Raw genomic sequence first — 25,024 nt, 5'->3', positions numbered from 1 at the left:
TACAAAACAAACAAAAACCCTCACCTCCAGCACTTCCGCCATCATCGAGTGCTGACAGTTTGATCCTGACAGATGCCGGACATTTCTGCGGTACATGTCAATCATCACAGTGAAATGAATTCACACGGACGACGAGTGGACCTCGTGCTAACAGGTGAGGGGAATCTAGGTCAGAGTTAGTCTTCCTGAGCTCAGAATGATGGTCGAAATACATTGCGGCGTCTGCCTGAAAATTATCTGCAGCGGCAGGCTAGCTAGCATTCAGCACCACCTGTTAGATAAAAGGATTTCATAGACATCTCCTATACAAACAATAATAAAAAAATACACCCGATTTCTCTTTTCTGTACACTGAAAAAACAATTTCACCTGCATAATCAAAATTAGGTATAGCTTTCTCTATTAGAAATATCACTATATTCTGAAATGAGGGTCTTTGAACAATTGTTTCACCCATAAATCATTCAATATTTACACATACGACAGAGGCAATCTGAAACAATATAAAATGTTCCGTACATAAAAAAGACCTTGTGGAGGAGTCCTCACACACTAAAGCAACTCTCCTCTAACAAATTAAGTGCAAACTATGTTTTCATATTTTAAAAAATGGATTGCAGCATCCAGCATTGAGACGTACGGCAAAAAGCCGTTTCCCTAAGTGCTTCTAAAATAGGCTTAAAAAGTTTCTGTTCCGTCATGATGAGGTCAAAATGGGACAAACGGTAAAGAAAAAAAATGTGGAAGATATACTTAATAGGGTAAAAATATTTAGGGGGGGGCACTCCCATCATTCTTCACAGTTTAAAAAAAAAAATGGCATCACTGCTACTTAAAAATTATTCAACATCCTTCAAAAGCGTGTGAATTAAACCCACACAAAAAAGTTAACCACAGTGTTTCGCGACTTGTCGAGTCTTTGAAGATCTACGGACATGAAGTTATCGCTCGCACGATGGACATGCTTTGATGTGACCGTAGTTGGAATCGTGCAAGCCTCCTGGATCGTCTAAATACCTACAGCGCCCTCGGGAAAAGAAAAATTTTTAAAAAGGGGGAAAAGGACAGGGGGTTGAGCTTTAACGCTGGCTTCAAAGTGAGCAGTAACGCACAAAGCGCAGGCGGGTGAGTGTAGTGGTGAGAAGCACTGCACGGCCGTCGCCCCCGTGATTAGCGGCACCAGCACTGTGGCTGTGCTGCAGATCCACTGGGGAAGTTGGCCGGGTTGGTTTTAAGAGAGACCACGCCCACTGATAAACATCACAGGCAGACAGGTGACACCAATGAGGTTGACCGTCTGAAACGATGCACTATGACCCCGCTAAATTAGTGTATTTGTATCAGTCCCACTTGACATAAACCAAACTCTTTGGCTACAAACAGTGGGGTTAACAGTGACTAAAGACGTGTGCTGTGGGGTTTGGAGGTGTCACATGACAGTGTTCTCAACGGGCCTATCACTCACCACTTTCCCAGGCCTGGCCCATGTGCAAACAAAACCCTCCTGACACGCCGTTACCAGACAGTCCTCCAGGAAGATTAGCACAGTGAGTCTCTCGTGAGCAATTTTTTTGCACACCAGCGGCTCGAGCAGCGGCACGTCCTGCATGCGTGGGCACAGCGTCGTGCCCAGAGCCTTGGTGTTGTCGGCCTTGGCCGTCCGCGAGTAGTTCAGCTGGTTGATGAGCTTGTCGCTGCTCTTGCTGCTCATGTGACCGATGCTGTGGTTCCGCTTATGGTCCTTCTCATGGCGCTCCTTGCGCGAGTCATGTATCGACAGCGTTGCGAATTTGCTGACACCGGTAGCAATAAGAGTGCCATCTATGATGCTGCCACTGCCCTTTGTGCTGCCACTGTTGTTGCCTGTGTGGCTGTTAGGGGTGCTGCCCCCTCCTGGGTTGGAGGTGTGTGGCAAGCTGTTGGAACGAGGCAAAGCACTGGAGATGGAGTTTGGGGGGTTGCCACTGGTACTGCTATTGCTCATGCTGTTGTTACCATTAACACCACTGGAATTAGTGGTGGTGGTTAAAGTTGTAGAGTGTCCAGTGGCACTCATGATGTTGGTGTGAGTCCTGGTTCGGGATAAAGGGAGGTGCGGGAAGAGAATGTCCTCTGTAAGATCCCACAAACACAGTTGTGTATCTTGACCCACTGAGCCAAATCTGTAGGTTACGCTAACCGGCCTGCTATCTGTTGAGTTTCTCTGAGAAAGCCGCGAGTGAGCGCTGTTAGCTCTGTCTCTGCCCCTGCCAAAGTGAATCTGCTCATTGAAGTCCTCATCACTGCCACTGAACTCAGCAGGAGGGTCGCCCTCTTCCACGCTGGTGGTACTGTGGTCAAAAGCTACCACGCTCACCCAGGACTTGTGTCCGTGCCCGCGTGCGATCACGCGGCAGTCTGAGAACGACCACACTGACACCAGGTCGTCCTCTCCTCCTGCCACGATGTACCGTCCGTCTGGGCTCCAGCACACACACAGTAACCCGCCGAAGTAGCTCTTCATGGTTCCGTGGAGCTCTGCAGCGTCAAAGCCGAACACCCGCAGAAAGCCATCCTGGCTGGCACAAGCAAGAAACTTCCCGTCCGGGGAGAAGGCAAACTCATTCAGCGCCCCTTCGCCCACTGTCCAGCAGAGTAATGGGTTCCGTGGGGACTTGCTCTTACAGGTGTGCACAGCGTAGTTTTCGCCCTGCTTAAGTAGCTGGTAATGAGGTGCTGTCGTGCCGCAGGTGTGTTCCACATTGTACAAGTACATGCTCCCACTGGCGTGAGCCACCAAAAACAGGTTCTCGGAAGCAGGAACCCATCGTACGCATGTTACCCGTGATTTGTCTATAAGCCTCTGTGGGAGTACAGGAGAAGAAAAACAGGGACAAATAGACAAAGTGACCATCTTACTCGAGAATTCAACATGTTGCCACAAATAAAAACAACAATCCGGAGTGGAACCCACCTCTTCATTGAAGAGCTTGCTGGTTTCCTTCTTTACTGGATCTATGAGCTGCACTTGTCCTGCTGAGAAGCCCACCAGCAGGGAGACACTCTCCGCTGTGGCCGTGAGGGGGTTGAAGTCATGACATGTGGGCTGCGTTCCTTTGTATATTCTCTTATCCACAGGTTTACTGAGGTCAGCAGCCTAAAACCATCAATCGTACACAGAAACTGGTCAAATAACAACACACAACAGCCGGGTTAACCGTTTTCCCACAAGACATTAATCATTCCAGTTGTGCATTTTGGGAAATTGATGTCAATCCCAGTAATTCTGCAATTTTACATACAGTATTGCAATAATGCCACAAATAGTAAAGCAATCAAAAAAAAAAAAAAGTAACGCATTGTGTCCCTCAAGTCTGTAAATGTATTATTTTAATGACATTGTGAATCACTGGTTGTAAAGTCTCAATTTTTTGGCATCAAATTACTACTTTCTGAGTCTTTCTGCCTCCAGTTTTGTCTTCATTCAGTGAAAGCAAGCTGTGTTGCACTGAGGTCAGCTGACTTGGCCACTGAAGAACATTCTAGCACTTCAGCTGCTTTGGCAGTATATTTTGGGTCATTATCTGTCTGCACTGTGAAGCGCAGTCATGCGTGAGAACACCATAACACTGCCTCCTCCATGTTTTCCTTGTGATACTTTGGATCATGAACCGCCGTTCCTTTCCTTCTCCATATTCTTCCAGTCTGGCACAAGTTAAACTTGTGTGAATCTGTCCAGGAAATTTTATTCCAGAACTCGGCAGGCTTCTTTTTTTTTATGTTTTCTGGCAAAGTCTGATGTTGCCTTCCTGTGATTTGCACCTCATCTTAATGTAATCTGAATCTGTCAATCATACTTTGCAATCTGAATGTGGCTGCCAAAGTTTATTCCTGCCCATGTTTACGGTTCTGTTGCCTAACTGGTAATTAGCAGCAGATTCGTCTGATATGCCTTGTTATGGTTCTGTGTAGGCTCTCAGTTGTCCAGGTGGTTTCCATAGTAGAGAAGCTAGAATCTTCGACTGGACTGGGTTGCTTGACACGAGGACGTTTCGCTCTACAAGAGTCAGACAGAAGTCAGACTTCCAGAGCAAGAATTTTAGCTGAGGAAGCTTCTGCGATTTGAAGCGAAACGTCCTCGCGTCAAGCAACCCAGTCCAGTTGAAGATTCCAGCTTCTCTACTATGCCTCGTTATGCATCTATTCGACTGCAGAGCAACTTGAAATCACTTGAATCCTGCATGATATCACGGGATTTGACCACTTATGGGGACTAGTCGGTCCTTTTGTGCAATATATACCCAACATAACTTCACATGGAAAAATTATGGACTGTTTTGTTTTCGGCTGCAATCACCAAAGCAGTCACGAAAAGTGGGGGTTTTTCCCAGTGGAGAAGGGAAGATGAGGGGAGTGGGAGATGTCGTGTCAGTAAGTGTTAGCCTACACAGCTAACCAGAGTAGCTGCATTCTCTCGCCTGCAAAACCGCCTCGACACGTTTGTGCTCTGGGTCACAAACAAACCGCAACACATGTCCACTTTCCACCGCATCGTCACTTTTTCTTTGCATTTTCACTTTGTTTGCGTGGAATTTGGACAAAAACTCAGACAAAATGCTGTGTTTTTTCCCTCAGAAGTGGAGAAATTACATCATGCATCATGTTTTACCCCTTTAGCACCCACCCTCAAACGAGGCTGCACTGCCCAATTCTTAACCATGCTCCTCAATGACCACCTAACCTTCACATTTTTACACACCTTTTAGCACTTGATTGACTGAGCACACATGAATGAGCTAATCATCTAAGACATTTGGAAATGTGAACAATAAATCCACTTCCTGACCACAGTTTCCACACTCCTGGAAGTCTTGCGCATTAGCAGAATTAATCCAGGAACTTGGTGGTTCAGTCACCAGTGGTTGGCAATCATTGTAAAGTACAAACAACATGAATGCAACAGACGCATCACAATGTCATACCACTATTATGAAGAAGTCCAAAGCAATCCAAGGTCAGGTATGACTAGAAACACGATATTAGTAATCTAGACAAATGCCCCTACCATATCTCAGCCTGGTACTGCTGGGGTGCAGCAAGCTCAGTCAAATGACAGCTGGGAAAGACAGGGCGCCAGACTCCCTACAGAGGTTCCGATCCCACCTCCCCACCCCGCCTCACCATTGAGGACACACCCTGCCGGGTGCTGCGATCAAAGGGCATGCCGGTTGGGAAGAGCCAATTGCCAAACACCAGCAATGGACAGTGGGGTAGCTCCTTCTGGGAAAGGTCGCAGTCACGTAATCGGTGACATCAGCATAGACAGGTGAATAAGGTCCACATCCGATTCCGGAATATTTCCGATTCATCTACTGCATAGAATACATGCTGGCCAACATTATGAACTGGATTACTCAACTTTTGCCCGTGTCTAGTGATGGAAAAAAGTCAGTTAAAACCGCAATATGTGTACAACTGTAATTCATAAGATTCGCAATATGAATCAAATCGGCAACCAAGTGTCATGACAGTACAGAATCAAGAGACAAGTTGTAGTGTAATACCTCATTAATGCACACTTCTGAAAATGTAACACTTCTACAAACTCATCATTACCAGGCATAACAGACAGAGACCACATTTGGCACTTTTGAATCATTATTACAGTTCTCACGGAGTGAGACGTGAAAACTAAAAACAGCTTTTTAAAAAATCAAAACACTGTGACAGTGTTAGCTTAGAGTGCTAGTTAGGTCACTGAGTTAGCTGACGGTGCTACGTGTTTAGCTTTCACGCTGCTGGGAAAAAAAAAAAAGAGACTTTGACACGTCTGAAGACAATAGAGTCCGCTCTCTTTACCTTTCTCACGCCTTTGTAGATGTAAAAGTAGAGCTCTCGGCCCACGTTGAAACAAATCCTGTCGCCGTTGCCGGACTGGTCGTTTACATTGACGAAGGAAACCTTGACGGGATGCGAACCTTGCGAGTTAAAAGGCACCCTGTTGGGGCGGCTGTATTCGGAGTGGCTGAGGAGTTTGTAGACGCCTTCTCGTGTGGTGAACTGAGTTTTAATTTCGTTCATCTCCTTCCCTCCTCCCTCCGCCGCCATCTTGGAAATTGGCGTGCATCCTTATCTTGAGAGAAAAAAAAAAAAAAAACACAACGCACGCGCAGGACGGCTCTCGCGCGTATCTGTCTATGGAGGAGTGGTGCCGCGGGGTCGCCATCTTACTACTCCCTTAGTGTGTGGCTGGTGGATGAAGAAAAGTGAAAATTCATGTTCAAAAACAAATGTTAACTTTGTCAGCTTAGAGTAGTCTACTGTGTACAGCATGACCAACAATTCAGAATTAGAAAGTCTTAGTAACCTGCTTTATTTTATGCTTTACTTGTAACCTAGACTGTAACTGGGATGGCGTCACCCGCCATCAATAGTGCAGCGGATAAGAAAATATTTCGAGGTGAATCCTGCAAATGTGATAAAAGCATCCAATTCGGCAGAAATACTCCTCAGACAATCCTCTTTTGAAAAAAAAAAAAAACGATTGGCCACTTGAATTTTTAATCGGTGGTCAGGTAGGGGTCAATTGAAGAATTACACAGAGGTCAAAATTAAAAGATGCTCCAATCATATTGAAAAATATTCCACATTATTTGCCTGATCATAAAGATTCCAAAAAGGTATAGTTTGGACTATATGTAACTGAATTCCATGGAGTTATGCGATTAAAAACAGCAAGAATGGTGACAAAGGTCAGTAACATATGTCACATGTCATAGAATCCAATAGACATAGACCTTGTTTGAGCTTTACTTTGGAGACCAAGCATTCAACACTGTCAACACTATTCCATTTATTAATCCTATTAGCCATTTTGACCTCTGTGTAATTCTTCAATTGACCCCTACCTGACCACCGATTGAAAAGTCAAGTGGCCAATCTTTTTTTTTTTTTCAAAGAAGGAGTGTCTAAGGAGTATTTCTGCCAAATTTGATGGTTTTATCACCATTTGCATGACTGTTTCACTTATCTGTTGCATTAGATGGACAGGATTGGGAATAAACATAGGACAGCTCAGGTGGGGCAGTTTGGAAACAAAGTCAGAGAGGTGATATTGAGATGGTTTGGACATGTGCAGAGGAGGGACCCAGGGTATATAGGGAGAAGGATGGAGCCACCAGGCAGGAGGAGAAGAGGGCAATGCCAATTTGTAACTAAGTGAAATATGTCTGTGGGTATTTAGTCCATTTGCACACCTGGTTTTTGATACCACGTAAGGGGCCAAAACAACAGTTACACTCCAGTCTCATACCATGGCCAACAGTAAAGTGTACAGTAACAGGGTTGTAGCCAATATTGACTTGTTGCCCACCTTATTTTCAGAAGATCCATTAATCCAAAGGCCCGGTAGTTGTAAAAATCAGTCGGTTTCAGTCGATAAAACCTCTGAACAATAACAGTGAAAAGTAGAAAATGTCTTCAGCTTTATTTAAAATCTAATTCAAAAATAATATAAATACCAGCCCGAATAAATAGCATGCATATGAAGATGTACTTATCTCAACACTGCAAGCAGAGAAATTGCACAGACGTCTACAAACAAACCATGAACAACAGCTACATCACCCAACAAAACATATCCTGTAACACCTTTTGTATGACATTATTACTGTAAATTGTTTCACAATGTTCTGTGGCAAAAATAAAGTCTCTGAAAAACACATACATGTATGAACAAAGTATGGAATGCCACAAAAGACATGTTTTTCTGACAACTGGGCCTTCTGAAAACAAGGTAGACCAAAATTTAAAAATGCACCAGTCATCTTGAACCGTATACCACATTATTTGTCTGATCATAAAGATTCAAAAAGGCATAGGTTGGACTATTTATGAGTGAATATTACGGAGTTATGCAGTAAAAACAGCAAAATTGTGACAAAGGTCAATTTCAGTTTTGTTGTATTCCACAGAGAAAGATGGTCTTCAACAAGAAATGCTTTATTAACAAATCCTTAGCTATTTAGAAGAAAGGTTCAAATTACAAGTGCTGGGTAAAACATTGCCAGAGGCCTGCCTGTCTGCCTTATATACTGTTGAAGTTGTTTACTTAGAATACCATGGAATATTCTGTTACTTTGTGGAAAAGCACAGTACTAAGTGCAACATTACAGAACATGCAGGAAAGCTCCAGAAGGCCACTGAACAGTCTAGACTAATCAAGAAATAAGCGTGTTTTAGGTTATCTGTAAACAGATGACTCATTCTAGGCTGTTCCACAAGTTTCTGCAAGAGTGAAAAGTTAAAGTTTCTCCAATTTTGGTAAAAAGTGATGCAAATTATTGGTTGAGCTAATAGGGTTTTAAAAAGGTGTCACATTACTGGGTAACATACAACATCATATGTTGTAGAATCCAGTGGACATCAATCACTTTCAGACGAAGGCTTGATGCCAAAATGCATCAAAGTGCTTGATTTTAACATGTTTGCCCATTGAAATAAAGGGATTTCAAACATTTTTAAAGATGAGTGCCTCGGTACACATAAATTCTTGTTAGGACATTGATTGTGTTTGACCATTACTTTGGAGACAGAGCATTCAATACAGTCAGCATTATTCCATTTATTAATCCTATTAACTCAGCCAATAATTATGACAAACTAGCTTTGAGCTCATGGAAAAATTCAAACATCAGACTTCTCACTCTGAAGACCAATGTTCTAGTCAATGGGGTATGCCCATTAGCCAAGATAGTAGGAACATATTTCTATACTGTATTTTTCAAACACATTTTGACTTCATCCCTAAGGCCCTTGGTGCATTTGAGCTTTAGCAAACTTCTGCTATATCTGAGACAACATTGTGGTCATCTTCCATATCTTGTCAACAAGCAACCAATGCAACTGAGGCTTCTGATGGTATTCAAATCCAACACTTTCAAATAATCTCAGTGACATTAAGCGTTGCAAAGTAATATTTTATGTAAACTCGTTTAAGCTTCCGTCCTGTTAACATTGCTTCTTGCACACACAACAAACAAAGATGTATGCAGGTAAACACAAGCCTCACCCTTATTCCTTGTACAGGAGTAACGGGAAATCAGGGAAGCCTTGTCAGTGGATTTGTCTCCCTTTAGGGGAAAATTAATGTGGCCTAGTCTTCTCTGAGGACTCACGTCTTTTAGGTTCACTGCTGCCGATGGACTGTTTAGCTTAGATCCGCTGAGCTGTGGTCTGTTCAACAACACAGGCCTATTGTCCCGAAAAACCTCATGGTCTCAGTGGGGGAAGCAACATGACAGCAGGTGATAGCAAAGACAAGGCGCAGCTGTGACGCTGACCAGAGGGTGTGGGGTTTACAGCCAGACAAGCTATCAGGAAAGCTCTTGTCTTGAGTGACAGGCATTCCCTGTGACTCCACAGCCCTATAAGGGCATCTCAACTTTTGGGGCTCCAGAGCCACTGACCCACCTCCCCCTATTACACCAGTACTTCTCGAAGCTTCTCAATGGGACCTTTGAGAACCACCCCTTGAGTATAAAAAGACATCGGCACATTGTGGAAGTTCGCACAGAGTAAAACGACACTCACATGAACACCAGGAGTCAAACTACTCACAGGAACAGCAGTGAGAAATTGATTTGAAAGATCTGCAAGAGCAAAAGACACCGTCAGGGATTTACTACGTCGAAGTAGTGACCGGAAAAAGAAACCATACTCAAGGTAAGATTGAGAAACTGTCTTCGTTATAGTTGATCAACTGCAACATGCGATGAGCACATGGCAAACAGGGTGACCCTGAGTATTAGAGCAATTGAGGATGAACAGGGAAACCGATTGGCAGATTCACATCCCCAAGTAGAGTTAAACATTATCGATGGGGTATTGTTTGAAACCAGTTGTATCAAGGAACCATTTTAATTATTACACACGACTTGAAGAAAGTTTACACAAGTCTAATGTCACACGTGTCCTGCTCGTGAAAATTAGTCGTAACTGGTGTGTAATATGACCGTCAAAATCAGATTTTCCTTCCATTTTTGTTTCGTTACGCTCCATTTCTGCCTTTAGAATAAAAGTGTTATATGACACGTTAAAGCATTTGCAGTGGGGTTGGGAAGGGGTGGGGGAGATCCACTCGTTTTGCAAGTCCTTGATTGACAGAAGGAACATGTGTTCATGTACCACCAGCAGTCACTGTTCCCCCCCCCGCGGTTCCATGTAGCTGTCTTTGCAAATGTCCCAAATGCAGAAAGAGGTGAAGTCCATTCTTCTTCTTTTTTTGTGTTGAAATGTCTGTAGTTAAAATTAGATGCCGCAGAGTCCTGAACACACAATGGAGGAAGAAGTGGAAACCTTTGCCTTCCAGGCTGAGATTGCTCAGTTGATGTCTTTGATTATCAACACCTTCTACTCAAATAAAGAGATCTTCCTCAGGGAGCTCATCTCCAACTCCTCAGATGTAAGTCCAATGAGTACTTAGAGTCAGGTCCACATGTATTTCCTTGACTATGTCTCTAATATTATTTATTTCCATCAATATCTAAGAAATGCAACAGCATGGTGCTCTGTGAGAGAAGCCACCAAGATGCCCAAACAGCTTTGAAGGAGTTACAGGCATCTGTAGCTGTGACTGGAGAATTTGTGCAAAGTTAAACCAGTCGGATATTCATGGTGGATTGGCACAAGCAAGGATGTTCATCCAAGAATACAGACCAAAACAAGAGCAATCTAAGATTTCTGACATCTGTTAAGGATTGACGGGGACTCAAAATAAAAGATATGTGATTCACATAGTGACCCGGACTTCATCTGGATCCGGATTCCACAACACAATGCAATAACTGCATACTGATCCAAAATAGTCAGACTGATCAAGATTTAATTCACAAAATGGTAAACCATGAGTTATCCATCTGTGGTGCAAATTTGGTGAGAATCTGTAAATTAGTTTTTACGTAATCCTTAAAAGCCTATAAAGAATAATCCTGAGCCAGAATCTGGATCTGGATCACCTCCAAAACTCAGTGGAGTGTTCCATGCCCTAATATCTATCTGTTGTGCAAATTTGGTGAGAATCCGTGAAGTAGTTTTAACGTAATCCTTCAAAGCCTATATAAAGTGAAATCTTGATCCAAAATCTGGATCTGGATCCAGTAGTTTCAGTACTTTTGACATAATCCTGCCGACAGACAGACAGATAAATAAGCGCTGATGTGTTTTTTTTTTTTACGTTCTTGGTGGACGTAACTGTACGTTACGTCTATTCTGATGTGCTGAGTTGCAAACTTTAGCTAAAATTTCGCATCTTATTTTTAAGAAAATCATTATCTGTGCCACTGCACCTTTAAGTTATAGAACTGGTGATGCAACAGACAGTTGTACAATGCATATTTTATCTAATCATAGTCACAGAAGCCTGGAACTCTTGCTGTGGTGTCTAGGTAGCTTTCCTCACTAGGCTCTTTGAATTGAAGCTGAAAATCAGTCTTGATTATTTCATTTCAACTCCATTTGTGATGGTGTACAGAGGCAATTTTTTTTAAAGTCACATTCTGAATACTTGTGGACCTGTTAGTTATTCACTTACACATGTGTAAAGCATCTTATTCTTTCGATTTATTTATTTATTGGCAGGCTCTGGACAAAATCAGATATGAAAGCTTGACAGACCCCAGTAGACTTGAGTCTTGCAAGGAGCTAAAAATTGAAATCAGGCCTGACCTGCACGATCGCTCCCTAACCATCATCGACACGGGTATCGGCATGACCAAGGCTGACCTGATCAACAATCTGGGAACTATTGCCAAGTCTGGCACCAAGGCGTTCATGGAGGCCTTGCAGGCTGGAGCTGACATCTCCATGATCGGTCAGTTTGGTGTTGGTTTCTACTCTGCATACCTGGTGGCGGAGAAAGTAACGGTCATCACAAAGCATAATGATGATGAACAGTACATGTGGGAGTCTGCAGCAGGAGGTTCCTTCACAGTCAGGCCTGATAATGGTAAATTCTCATCCATCTTGTGTCACCCTGTTGAGTAATTTGCATAATTAAAATAGTCTGACTCTTGACCTCTCATTAACTTATTTACTGCTTGTAGGAGAACCCATTGGGCGTGGCACAAAAGTCATCCTACATCTTAAAGAAGACCAGACAGAATATTGTGAGGAGAAGCGCATCAAGGACGTCGTGAAGAAACACTCCCAGTTCATTGGCTACCCCATTACACTTTATGTAAGATGTTAATGAGGATCAGCATCTACGAACTGAGAAATGACTTGTCTTGCAGTCTAATAAATGAGCGAAAGTAATGATAATGACATGATAATGCAACAATGTCTGCTTTTTTGTTCAAGGTGGAGAAGACACGAGAGAAAGAGGTGGAACTCGACGAGGAAGACAAGGAAGAAGAAGTTGCTAACGATGCCGCTGAGAACACAGACAAACCGAAAATTGAAGATGTGGGCTCTGATGAGGATGAGGATACAAAAGATGGCAAGAACAAACGGAAGAAGAAGGTGAAGGAAAAGTATATGGATGCCCAGGAGCTGAACAAAACCAAGCCAATCTGGACCCGTAACCCTGATGACATCACCAATGAAGAGTATGGAGAGTTCTACAAGAGCCTTACCAATGACTGGGAGGACCACCTTGCTGTCAAGGTAGAGGAATGGGGAAAAAAGTACCACAAAGTACTAAAAACTAGAACCCAACCAATATGGATTTTTTTAAGGGGGGGGGGGGGGGGTACTGACATATTGTCTGATATATACATAAAAAATGGCAATGATTCCTAATATTTTGCTATCAAGCCCTTATGACAAAGAAATGTAATTGAAATTTGATATTTTACTGCTTAAACATGAACTTTATTGTAAATAACTCTTAATATAACCAACAACCAACCATCACAATGCCTTCAATCAGATTGGCCGTCAGTGTGTTGCATCACTCAGCATTTGCATAAAATAGACTTCTTGTCTATTTTGGCCTTGCCTTGTGGGCAGTACAGTGACCACTTGTCTCTTGTCACTGTAAAATGCCCACTCTGTTTGAAAATGAATGGCAGGTGGTCACTTTGCATCTGTCTCTTGTAGCTAACATGGCCAAGGGATGATGGGGATCCAGCCATGCTTCACAGTATTGTAATTAATGGAATTGCTGGACATATGTAATAAGACCATTCCCAACTGCCAAAGTGTTTGTTTGCATTATTTATTCAATAAAATAAAAGTTTTCATATTGCCAAATTACTGCAAACAACATGAAAGGCTCATATTGGCCAATATTATCAACCAAATGATTATTCGGCTTTTAGGAAAAACCTTTTAGAAAATCTGATTTTGATGTCATACTACTTTTTCTGATCTCCACAGCATTTCTCAGTGGAGGGTCAGTTGGAGTTCCGCGCTTTGCTTTTTGTACCCAGAAGAGCTGCTTTTGACCTTTTTGAAAATAAGAGAAAGAGGAACAACATTAAATTGTATGTGCGTCGGGTCTTCATCATGGACAATTGTGAGGAGCTGATACCAGAGTACCTCAGTGAGTATCCCCCTGCAGAATTGAAATGCTCAATATTACAATGCATTTTTGGATAACAAGTAACTGTGTTCTCTATTTAGATTTTATCAAAGGTGTGGTGGACTCAGAAGATCTGCCCCTTAACATCTCCAGGGAGATGCTGCAGCAGAGCAAGATCTTAAAAGTTATCCGCAAGAACCTAGTCAAAAAGTGCTTGGAACTTTTTACTGAAATGGCCGAGGACAAGGACAACTACAAAAAGTTCTACGAACAGTTCTCAAAGAATATCAAGGTAGGTCAACATTCAGGTGTTTTTTTTTTTGTTTGTTTGTTTTTCCTCAAACCTGCAACTGAAACGTTTCAAGGTCTTATTTGCATCTGTATTTGGTGATATTTCATATTGTAGCTTGGCATTCATGAGGACTCCCAGAATAGAAAGAAGCTGTCTGAGCTGTTGCGTTACTATACCTCGGTCTCTGGAGATGAGATGGTTTCCATGAAAGACTATGTGTCTCGAATGAAAGACAACCAGAAACACATCTACTACATCACAGGTTAGTTTTGCAATGCTTCAGTTTTTATTTCATCCAACAATCTGTTTCCCATTACACATATGAGGGGGGTGATAGAGGCCAAAGGTTAAGAAAGGTAGCCAAGGTATCCTTGTCCCCATCCAAGTCCTTCAACAACTCGTATGATATTCCACTGGTAGATGGATAAGATAATCCCTTTTTGGTATTGTAGAGCCATACCAACCCGACCATGCCCACATTGGTGTGTCCACCACCACACAATGGAACTACCCAAGCAAACTGGTCCATCCCAACCTCTTGAAAGTAGTCATCTATTTGCTGTGGCCAGGTGAAATGTGGGTTTTCCAGTTACTGCGGTCCTCAACACTGAGGCAACTCCATGTCGGATCATGCACAGAGAAGCATGCCACATGGCCAAACTTTTGAAGCTGTTATACACAACAATACTCCTTACTTCAGTCTCCCTAAGTAAACCATTTGACACAAAGCCTTCCAGTAATTCCAAGGATTCTACAAAGAGTCCTTGTCCCAAAGAGTTTGAATTGTTGCCTTAGGTCAGAGGAATGTTTCAAAATCATACAGTGAGACAACAAAACTCAAAACCCTAAAGAGTATTCAAGAGTATACTCACTGAGTGGTTCTTCACTTGGTTTATTCATGAGCATTGTCTTTTCAGTGCTACAGAAGGATTATAACTGTGGGTGAGTCGAAAAAGTATATTGATGGGTAATTCACAGATTTACCTTCTGGTTCAGTTCATTTTTACGCATGTTCTCTTCAAAAGACATCATGTGGCATCTTAATTCTCTAGCTTTTAAATAACATTCACAGGTGAGACCAAAGAGCAGGTGGCTAACTCTGCTTTTGTGGAGCGTCTTCGTAAGGCCAACCTAGAGGTCATTTACATGATCGAGCCCATCGATGAATACTGCGTGCAGCAGCTGAAGGAATACGATGGCAAGAACCTGATTTCTGTTACCAAAGAAGGCTTGGAGCTTCCCGAAGATGAGGAGGACAAGAAGAAGCAGGAGGAACTCAAAACTAAATTTGAGAACCTCTGCAAAATCATGAAGGACATCCTTGACAAGAAGATTGAAAAGGTAATACCCTATTGAGGTAGCTAAAATATCATTTATTGATGTTTTTATTCTGACTTTGTTTGATCATGGTGTTTGTGACAGGTTGTAATCTCCAATCGGTTGGTGTCTTCCCCTTGCTGCATCGTCACCAGCACCTATGGCTGGACAGCTAACATGGAAAGAATCATGAAGTCTCAGGCCCTGAGAGATAACTCCACCATGGGCTACATGACAGCCAAGAAGCACCTTGAGATCAACCCCCAACATCCAGTAATTGACACCTTGAGGGAGAAGGCAGAGGCTGACAAGAATGATAAGGCTGTGAAGGATTTGGTCATCCTTCTCTTCGAGACTGCCCTGCTTTCGTCAGGATTCACACTGGAGGACCCTCAGACACACGCAAACCGGATCTACAGAATGATCAAGCTCGGTCTGGGTAGGCAGTCTTTTTCTTGTTGACATTAGACACCAGAGATTGCCTTATTCTGCAATGATAAAGGAGTTTTGTTGCTTATGGATGCTGTCTTTCCCCTCTGTTAGGGATTGATGATGATGATTCTGTAGTCGATGACCTCATACAGCCTGCTGATGAAGATATGCCTGTTTTGGAAGGAGACGATGACACATCAAGAATGGAGGAAGTTGACTAAAAAAACAACAAATAGTAAATGCTTTTCTGCTTTTTTTTTACTTTTATTTTTAGTTGTAGTCCCTGTTCAGAATTACTTTTCACACTTTTTCTTAAACAGAGCTTATTTTAAACAATGTAACAAGGACATCCGTAAGACGAATATGAATCCACCAACAATTTCTGTCTCCTTTCATAACAATAACATTTTCTATGAAGAGCATGCAGATTTTTAATAAAACAAAAAAAGAGAAATATGATATGCACACTGTTGTACGGAGTCTGCTTATTTCTTGCATGTTACTGATTTTTTTAATTAATGCCTATAAACTCAGCATGGTTGAAGAAAAGAATGTGCATGAAATAATTTTTTTATTACCACAGAGGTTATCTGCTACTGTAAGTAACAGGTTGGTCGTCATTGTGTCCCAGGGTTCTTGAAATGGAGCAATAGCTCCACCTGGTGGACATTTATTATTCATGCAGGTACAATAAAATTTCACCAAGAGCTCAAGATTTGATATGCAAAGTTAAAACAATGATGCGGCTACAGATTAATGCACATACAAATGAATTAGGTGTTATATATTTTTGAGTATTGTTGTCGAACTCGAGCCCTTTCTTGGTCTTGACTCAGTCTCACCCACTCCAAAATCCCTAGGTTTAGCTTGATTTTCTACAAGAGTATCATTGGGGCTTTATTTATTTATGTTAAACAAAATATTTCATAATTTCAACCTGTTAAAATTTTAAAAATTCTGGAGTACAGTCACATAATTGTGTGACATTTTAATGATGTTATCATGACGTAATGCCTTGTGACAAATTCTGTCACTAATACCATTTGATTATAAATATTTTTCTTCATTTATATAAACTTCTGAGCTCTGCAGTAGTAACATTTATGAGAAATTCTCTAAATTGTAATGACACGTTGAATACATAGCAATAGCTTTTTGTGGGAAAGGTATTTTTTGAGTACTAATAATTTATGACAGCTATTTCCATGGAACTAATGTCTTAATGATAAAACAAAGTTTTACAAAATAAGTTAGACATTGCAACACTTCAAACCTGGACCAAAACCCTTATGATTCGAAGCAAGTATCATAACTGTGTTTCGAAATACCAGTCACGTGGTTGTTTTCGAAACGCCTCAAAAACTAAGGAGTTGCTGTCTTTTATGAAAAGAATCCAGTTTAACGTGGATACTGCGTCATTCTTTACCATTCTACTATAAAATGTTTAAAACGTGCGCCATCACTGAGCTGAATGAATCATTTGGATCAGTCACACCTTTCTGGCTCGACACAATCACTACTTCAAGCGTCAGAAAACGGTGTGATTGACAGTCCATTGAGCCAATTAACAGCCCGGCAACTGAGAGGAAGATTCCAGATAGTTTCTGAGCCAATCAAAACCCAGCACTGAGAGGAAGATTCCAGATGGTTCTGGTCGGGATTTCTCCGCGAGTTGAAAAAGCCTCACATCCTTTTCTGCCGCTCATTCTGCACTGACCTGCTTTGTATCCGTGACCATCACAGTTCTTACTGGACTCCACGTACACCGCGGACCAACAAGGTAATAATCAAATAGCACGATGCTATAATGGCGGTCTTAGGTGTTGCTTTTGTGGTTTCATTTTGGTATAGTGTTGTAGTTGGGGTTAGCATGAAGAGGCCTGTGAATATTCATGTATATTGCCGTCGAATCCGGTAAATTTCGTTGTTGTGTGCGTTAACAGTTTTCAATTTCCACAGTTTGTAATCTCTGCTTTGGGCAAAGGAAATGCATATCGACCACATGGTGTACTGGTCTGGCTGGAATTATAGTGAAGTGGTTTACAGCAGGCTAACACAAGGAGGAAGATTCATTTATTTATTTATTTTGGCTTCTTCCTCATTCAGATTTTCCCAACTACTGGCGATGTAAACTTATTAAAAAAAACCCTACAATTCCGATGTCTCATTCATAGTGCTTCCGTCCCACGCTAAAGGAGGAGGAGCTCTGTTCCTGTAGAAATTACTAGAGAATTCTGTTTAGCTCTTTAGTACCTTCTAGAAATGTGCAGTTCTCACTGACAACCAGCAGGTGTCGTGTCCACAACCGTATGCGATTCTGACCATGTGCTTTGGTACAGTTCCCGGAAAAAAAAATCTTTATAGTAGTTATGCTGAAACAAAATAAATCCACATTATTGTCAATGTGTATATCAGATCCTTTTCTTAATTTGGTGACTTAACGGATTTAAGCTTTAAAGAAATAACACAAATTGTCACAGAAAACTACATTGATTTATCAAAGGGGGAAGATGCTGCCTTCACTTGGCTTAAAATGATCAAATGTGCTATTTAATGTTAAATTGCATACATCTGTGTGTACTTATAACCTGTTTAGCATTGTTTTAGAGTGGTGTAGTGTCAGATAATAAGATAGGCATTCACATTGACAAAATGTGGCGGAGGGAAAAATACAAAAACTTTGCAATATTATATGTATGCTGACGTGTAGCGATTTACAGAAACATGAGGTTTTACAGCATTGCTGAAATTATATAGCCATGTTCAGGATGTGCAAACTGTAGATCGTTAAGATGGTTGTTGAACACTTCAGGTGATACTACTGTCTACTTTTGTACAAATCTTTTGCTCGACACCTGTATGAGGAAACCTGACAGGAATGTCCTGCGATGCCTACTGAACCATGACCTTGAAACTTGATTCAATGGTACCATTTCACCCTTAATATATTTGCTTTTGCTTGTGGTCTGTGTTGGAGCAAATCATGGTGTATTGGTTATTCCTCTAACACTTATTTCTGCACTGCATACAGCTATTTGTCCAATACTTCATCATTCAAGACCAGAAAAAAAAGCCAGGGTAACTCATCTGGCGAAGTTGCTATTGAGTCAGGCCAACCTCGATTCCATCTTTAATCCATGTTGGCACCCAAGCTAAGACACCCCGTTTTTAAACTTCTAGATGTTTAGACTGAAACTGCACATACATGCCCAAAAGTACTGTCGATGTGGATTGGAATTGAGTTGCATCATGAGTTCAAATGTGATCTGAAACTTTGAAAACCTGTGTGCCTCGTCTTTTACCCACATGCACAACTTTTATCAGGAAACAATAAGGGAATTGGAACCGGTAGGGAGAATTGATAATGGCAATGTCAACACTCAACTCACACTCTTAACCCTTCAGCTCTAGACTTGTGACAGTCACAAGTCTAGAGCTGAAGCTGTGTCTTGTTGTGCCTCATTTATTGATGAAAGTAAGGGTCCCTTTTTTTTTTTTCCCCCCCTTCAGATGCCAGAGTCACACGAGCAACAAATGGAGGAGGAAGCTGAGACCTTCGCATTCCAAGCTGAGATTGCTCAGTTGATGTCCCTGATCATCAATACATTCTACTCCAACAAAGAGATATTCCTTAGGGAGATAATCTCCAACTCCTCAGATGTAAGTATCATCCTGGTGCATTGCTACGTCATCATTCTGCTGTATTGGCAGTCTTTAAACTGGGGGGGTATTTAGAGTACGTATTACTGTTGGCAATAAGGCAGGCTGAGACTATTGGCTGCACCTTTAAAATTAGACTCTTAAAAAAATCCCAGATGTTACTTTCTTATTCTGTATGTTGCCCTGATTTTTTCCCCCTCTGGACTCAATAGACTATTGATCCACCCTCTGTCTGCTGTTCAGAATGTGGGTCCACACTGTTATTTGTGCAAGTTGGCACTATCTGTCCTTGCATTATTTTGGGCTAATTTATTTAACAGTAATGACATGGAGTTTTCAGTAGTTCTAGGCTGATGCTACTTTTAACGTATTGTGCTGCATCTGTTAGTACTCCACTAGCCTAAAAACCACATGTACAAGTTTAAATATAATAATGTAGCATTAACTAAGCTTTCCTTCTTTTAGGCTCTGGACAAAATCCGATATGAAAGTCTTACAGATCCTTCAAAGCTAGACACGGGCAAGGACCTTAAAATTGAAATCATTCCCAACAAAGATGAGCGCACACTGACAATCATCGACACTGGTATTGGCATGACCAAGGCTGATCTGATCAACAATCTTGGAACCATTGCCAAGTCTGGCACAAAGGCTTTCATGGAAGCCCTGCAGGCGGGTGCTGATATCTCCATGATCGGACAGTTTGGTGTAGGATTCTATTCTGCCTACTTGGTAGCTGAGAAAGTGACTGTCGTCACAAAGCACAACGATGATGAGCAGTATGCTTGGGAATCTTCTGCTGGAGGCTCGTTTACAGTTAAAGTGGACAACTGTAAGTGGTTATAAGGCTAGTGTGAATTTTTTAAAAGAAAACTTATTACGAAACTGAAACCAAACCGTCTTTATTCTCTGCAGCTGAGCCTATGGGGCGTGGTTCCAAAGTGATCCTGCACTTGAAAGAGGACCAGACAGAGTATCTTGAAGAACGTAGGATTAAAGAGATTGTGAAGAAACACTCTCAGTTCATTGGCTACCCTATCACCCTGTTTGTAAGTTTGAGTAAATCACAATGGTTTACAGCATGTCAAGTCGTTATTGAAATTATTGTGACAATTCCTGCTGTCCTAGTCAAGCAGATGTAATGTATTGATTGTTATAATCCCACACAAAAGACATGACACTTCTATAAAGGCTCCTGAAAAGGAAATAATAATGTTGCCTTTTTCATTTAGGTGGAAAAAGAACGTGACAAGGAGGTGAGTGATGATGAAGCAGAGGAGGAAGACAAGGAGAAGGAAAAGGATGAAGATGAGGAAAAGGATGAGGACAAGCCTGAAATTGAAGATGTTGGCTCGGATGATGAGCACGACCATGACAAGTCTTCAGACAAGAAGAAGAAAAAGAAGATCAAGGAGAAGTACATCGATCAGGAGGAGCTCAACAAGACCAAACCTTTGTGGACCCGTAACCCAGATGACATCACCAATGAAGAGTATGGAGAGTTTTACAAGAGCCTGACCAATGACTGGGAGGACCACCTGGCTGTCAAGGTTGGTAGAATTATTTGCTGAGCAGTCATATAGCCTTATTTTGTCACTATGTGGCATTGTAGAGTAATCTGGCAACAACTGCCTTGTTTTATGAAACAGCACTTCTCAGTGGAAGGACAGCTGGAATTCCGCGCCTTGCTTTTTGTGCCTCGCCGTGCTCCTTTCGATCTCTTTGAGAACAAGAAAAAGAAGAACAACATTAAGTTATACGTGCGCAGAGTCTTCATCATGGACAACTGTGACGAGCTCATCCCAGAGTACCTCAGTGAGTTTGACTCATTGATTTCTATTTACTCACTAGATGAAGGACCGTGGCGATCCGCTCATTCACTGGCTGTTGCCAGCGCTCTGCAATCTCGGTTAGCGTCAGACACCCAAACATAAATGGAAATCAATGTTTTCAAGAGTTTCACCATGAGTGCTGTTACATTTATTCAAACTCAGTCCCACACTTGTACAGCCACTATTTGTCAAAGAAAATACAGAAGCGGATCAGACTATTTATATAATAAACTGGAACTGTTCATCTCCCAGTCCAGGTAGAAAATAATACCATTAGTTTGTCAAACACATTGTTATGACTAGATACTAGTCTGATCCTTAATTTCATTATGAAGTTAAGTTAAAGATGGGAAATAATCAGGGGTGAAGTAAGAGCTTTGCATGCACACATCATATTAAAGATATTAGACTGCTCTTAACCCACCTCCACTTTAACGCAGTGCTTCTTTGAAAAAAATATCAAATAAAATTAACAGCTGCCAGCCAGGGTAAAAGTAAGATTATTCAATCATTTGTGGACCAAGTTGAAAGAAATCTGCACTTCCCTGTTTACAGGGAGTGTATCATAGAATATACAATGTCAAAGTGACTGTCATGTGACCCACCAAATTGAGAGAAAGATTTCCAATCTATGAATTTGCTGTTACGGAATATCTCAGGATGGAAAACGTGATTCTAATTAAAAAGGGATAAATTGAGATAAATTTCAAATTGGATTGCTGAACAAATGGTGAGATTTATCACGCCAAAGCAGGCAGTAAAACTGAAGTCACTACATTACAGAATACAGGTGGACACAAAAAATAATTTTCTAACCTGTATTCAGTAATTTGTCATTTTCCCCGCATGATTAATATAATACACTTATGAAAGCTCACTCCACAACTTGCTTTTTATTTAACCAGCTGATACTCCTTTGTCAGCTTGTCGCAGCACCTGAACGCTGCACATAACAGCATTTTCAGATCGCTTTAACCCAAGTTTAAGTCAGCAAATTGATTTCTTTCATTTAATGCCTAACGACGTATCACGCTAAGCAAGATGGCAGCTGCTGGCAACAGCTCATATGCTGCATCCGCCACCTAGTGGATTAAATGGAAATTGACGAAATAAATGCTGACTTGGATTTATTTTCCAACTTAAGTTCTACTCCCCCCACCCCCCGTGTTACCAGTGCTTTAATTTGGGACTTTTGCGTATTGTTGTAGTGTACTTTTTATGACATTTCTTTTACTGTTGGCGATTGAGTTCCTTTGAAAGCCCTATACAGTGTGATTCTTAGACTACGGGCACTTATGTCCTTTGATCATATTGTATAAAACAGAAAAAAGGGGAAAATTCACACTTTTATAGTTAACTTTACAACGATAGTGTTAAATTTGTTCTAGTAGTCTATGATGACTTTTTCACCTTTTTTCAGCATCATTATATGCAAATTGTCGTTTTGTGCTTGTCCCACACCCAGACTTTTGATCTTCAATGATAAAAATGAATGGTAAAGAAATGTTTTTTCTAATGTTTTAAAATATCTCTGAATAAAATATCAGTAAAATAATCAAAACATAATTGGGGTATTCAATGTCATAAACTGTTTTTTTTTTTTTTTTTTTTTTTTTTAACAAAATGTAGTTGTCCCACACTACTGCCGTAATTTCCGCCACAACACTAATGTCCCTTTAAACAGTTTGGGTAGTTTCTGTGGAGATAAACAGTGACATCAGAGCACATGTATATAGCGCCAAATCACAACAGTTGCCCCAAGGCACTTTATATTGTAAGGCAATGGTGTGGTGGAAATTACATTTACAAGGCCAATAGTGCCCGTAGTTAAAGAATCACCCTATAACTTGATAACAAACATGAACGTTCTGTATATAAATCGCAGGACCTCCCACAGAGGTAAAAATTCTGGGACGTATGATATTCATATGTTACGAAGTCAATGGAGAAACATTGCTGACCATGTTGCACTTATCCATCCTGTCAGACTTCATCAAGGGTGTGGTGGACTCAGAAGATCTGCCCCTGAACATCTCCAGAGAGATGCTGCAACAGAGCAAGATCCTGAAGGTCATTCGTAAGAACCTGGTCAAAAAATGCCTGGAACTTTTTACCGAGCTGTCTGAGGATAAGGACAACTATAAGAAGTACTATGAGCAGTTCTCAAAGAATATCAAGGTATGTGGTCTCTTTCCGCACAAAGCAGCTTCAAACCTAGTCAGTATTGTGTAAAGAGGGTTAGAGGTGTTAACTGGCACAGTCATAAATCCCAAACTAATCAAGGGCTTCAAATTTTAGTTTCTGTGGCATTTTCAAACATAGTCTGGCTCATTACTGTAGCTATGTAAGATGGGAATGTTATAGGTTGGTACATGTCTAGTAGATGAGTGGCATGCTGTTGTGGGTTGACATTTAATTTTTCCTCTCTAGCTCGGCATTCATGAAGACTCTCAGAACAGGAAGAAGCTGTCTGAGCTCCTGCGTTATTACACCTCTGCTTCTGGAGATGAGATGGTTTCCTTAAAAGACTATGTCACACGTATGAAAGACAACCAGAAACACATCTACTACATCACCGGTGAGGATGAACATCACTTGGTTACAAAGAAGTCAATTGTAAATATTTGGTGCTGAGTTTCATGTATGACATGGCTACATGTGTCTGCCTGCATTTCAGGTGAGACCAAAGACCAGGTGGCTAACTCTGCCTTTGTGGAGCGCCTCCGTAAGGCCGGCCTTGAGGTCATATACATGATCGAACCCATTGACGAGTACTGTGTGCAGCAGCTGAAGGAGTTTGAGGGCAAGAACCTGGTTTCAGTGACCAAAGAAGGCTTGGAACTTCCTGAAGATGAGGATGAGAAGAAAAAGCAGGAGGAGAAAAAGGCTCAGTTTGAGAACCTTTGCAAAATTATGAAGGACATCTTGGAGAAAAAGGTGGAGAAGGTGAGGCAAAGAGCTGCTGCTACTACTATTAGAGTTTATCTATAGCATTTTAGCCAAATGCCTGGAAGCTACACTTTCATTTGCCATCACAGGTCACGGTCTCCAACCGCCTGGTTTCTTCTCCTTGCTGCATTGTCACAAGCACTTATGGCTGGACGGCCAACATGGAGAGGATCATGAAGGCTCAGGCCCTGAGAGATAACTCCACTATGGGCTATATGGCTGCCAAAAAGCACCTGGAGATCAATCCTGACCATCCTGTTGTGGAGACCCTGAGGCAGAAGGCTGAAGCTGACAAGAACGACAAGTCTGTTAAGGACCTGGTCATCCTCTTGTTTGAGACTGCTCTGCTGTCATCAGGGTTTACCTTGGATGACCCCCAGACCCATTCCAATCGCATCTACAGAATGATCAAACTGGGTCTTGGTAAGTAGGAGCGATGTGCTCATAACTGTTTAGAAAACCCAAACGTTTATGTATGTAATACGACACCAATGTCGCATTTAAGGGCTAATAATCTGCCTGTTCTTGTAGGCATTGATGACGATGATCTAGCGTCAGGTGATGCCACCCCTGCTCCCGTTGAGGACATGCCTCCTCTTGAAGGGGATGATGATGACACATCCAGGATGGAGGAGGTGGATTAAGTCTACACAGGTTCTGTTGCCTGCTCATATCTGGAAGTAGTGATGTACAAAAACAAATGAAAAGTTAAATGTTGTAAATGAGTTTGGAATGTTCTCCTTCCTGAACCACTATACATACAGTCTTCATCCAGTTTCACTTTTGTTGAATTAGAAAAATATTTTAAGTCTTTTTGGTTGGTTACCACAGCATATTAAAGCTGAAAACAAATGATGCTGTAAAAGTTGATGCAGTGTGCTTTAATTATAAGTTATGTTGGATTCTGAGCTGTGTCACAGCCAGGTGTTTTATCCTCATAATGAAAGTGGGCAAGATTGTTTGAAGTTCACCCAAATGTCCTGTTTGGAGTCAACTTCTGACTTGCAGATGACCCCTTGTGAAGAAACTCTCTACAACTTG

General features: G+C 41.5%; 3 protein-coding genes across 4 annotated transcripts; 2 read left to right on the top strand and 1 right to left on the bottom strand.

The window, feature by feature from the left end:
• Positions 1-1,419: 1,419 nt before the first annotated feature.
• wdr20b (WD repeat domain 20b) lies at positions 1,420-6,128 on the bottom strand. Its single transcript, XM_034161736.1, has 3 exons — positions 5,839-6,128; positions 2,954-3,136; positions 1,420-2,842 (listed from the first exon to the last, which is right to left on the bottom strand). Exons 1-3 carry the CDS (start codon positions 6,085-6,087, stop codon positions 1,430-1,432), a joined length of 1,845 nt encoding a protein of 614 aa, XP_034017627.1. The 5' UTR covers positions 6,088-6,128; the 3' UTR covers positions 1,420-1,429.
• A 3,409-nt stretch (positions 6,129-9,537) lies between these two features.
• On the top strand, positions 9,538-16,013 carry hsp90aa1.1 (heat shock protein 90, alpha (cytosolic), class A member 1, tandem duplicate 1). 2 transcript variants are annotated; one of them, XM_034161735.1, is made up of 11 exons: positions 9,538-9,702; positions 10,292-10,441; positions 11,617-11,983; positions 12,081-12,214; positions 12,337-12,642; positions 13,357-13,522; positions 13,603-13,793; positions 13,908-14,055; positions 14,866-15,134; positions 15,216-15,549; positions 15,654-16,013. In XM_034161735.1, the coding sequence occupies exons 2-11, from the start codon at positions 10,292-10,294 to the stop codon at positions 15,761-15,763; spliced, it is 2,175 nt and encodes a 724-aa protein (XP_034017626.1). In that variant the 5' UTR covers positions 9,538-9,702; the 3' UTR covers positions 15,764-16,013. The 2 variants fall into 2 exon arrangements, with proteins under 2 accessions (XP_034017626.1, XP_034017625.1); XM_034161734.1 differs by having other exon boundaries at positions 10,282-10,441.
• A 1,153-nt stretch (positions 16,014-17,166) lies between these two features.
• hsp90aa1.2 (heat shock protein 90, alpha (cytosolic), class A member 1, tandem duplicate 2) lies at positions 17,167-24,680 on the top strand. The gene is made up of 11 exons (XM_034161733.1): positions 17,167-17,322; positions 19,053-19,202; positions 19,668-20,034; positions 20,118-20,251; positions 20,435-20,752; positions 20,852-21,017; positions 23,022-23,212; positions 23,465-23,612; positions 23,712-23,980; positions 24,073-24,406; positions 24,515-24,680. Exons 2-11 carry the CDS (start codon positions 19,053-19,055, stop codon positions 24,625-24,627), a joined length of 2,190 nt encoding a protein of 729 aa, XP_034017624.1. The 5' UTR covers positions 17,167-17,322; the 3' UTR covers positions 24,628-24,680.
• The last annotated feature ends 344 nt before the right edge of the window (positions 24,681-25,024 follow it).

This window comes from Thalassophryne amazonica, chromosome 21, assembly GCF_902500255.1.
Source record: "Thalassophryne amazonica chromosome 21, fThaAma1.1, whole genome shotgun sequence".
NCBI lineage: Eukaryota > Metazoa > Chordata > Actinopteri > Batrachoidiformes > Batrachoididae > Thalassophryne > Thalassophryne amazonica.
Note: the sequence above shows the minus strand (reverse complement) of the source record. Positions and strands in the feature narration are given on the sequence as shown.

Bases quoted from the DNA above. Each gene is read 5' to 3' on its own strand.
- hsp90aa1.1 (XM_034161735.1), top strand. From the start codon at position 10,292: ATGCCGCAGAGTCCTGAACACACAATGGAGGAAGAAGTGGAAACCTTT. The intron at 12,643-13,356 runs GTAGAGGAATGG...TGATCTCCACAG, and splicing joins AGGACCACCTTGCTGTCAAG to CATTTCTCAGTGGAGGGTCA. The intron at 15,550-15,653 runs GTAGGCAGTCTT...CCCCTCTGTTAG, and splicing joins AATGATCAAGCTCGGTCTGG to GGATTGATGATGATGATTCT.
- hsp90aa1.2 (XM_034161733.1), top strand. From the start codon at position 19,053: ATGCCAGAGTCACACGAGCAACAAATGGAGGAGGAAGCTGAGACCTTC. The intron at 20,035-20,117 runs GTAAGTGGTTAT...TATTCTCTGCAG, and splicing joins TACAGTTAAAGTGGACAACT to CTGAGCCTATGGGGCGTGGT. The intron at 23,981-24,072 runs GTGAGGCAAAGA...TTGCCATCACAG, and splicing joins TGGAGAAAAAGGTGGAGAAG to GTCACGGTCTCCAACCGCCT.
- wdr20b (XM_034161736.1), bottom strand. From the start codon at position 6,087: ATGGCGGCGGAGGGAGGAGGGAAGGAGATGAACGAAATTAAAACTCAG. The intron at 3,137-5,838 runs GTAAAGAGAGCG...TGATGGTTTTAG, and splicing joins TCTACAAAGGCGTGAGAAAG to GCTGCTGACCTCAGTAAACC. The intron at 2,843-2,953 runs GTGGGTTCCACT...GTACTCCCACAG, and splicing joins GCAAGCTCTTCAATGAAGAG to AGGCTTATAGACAAATCACG.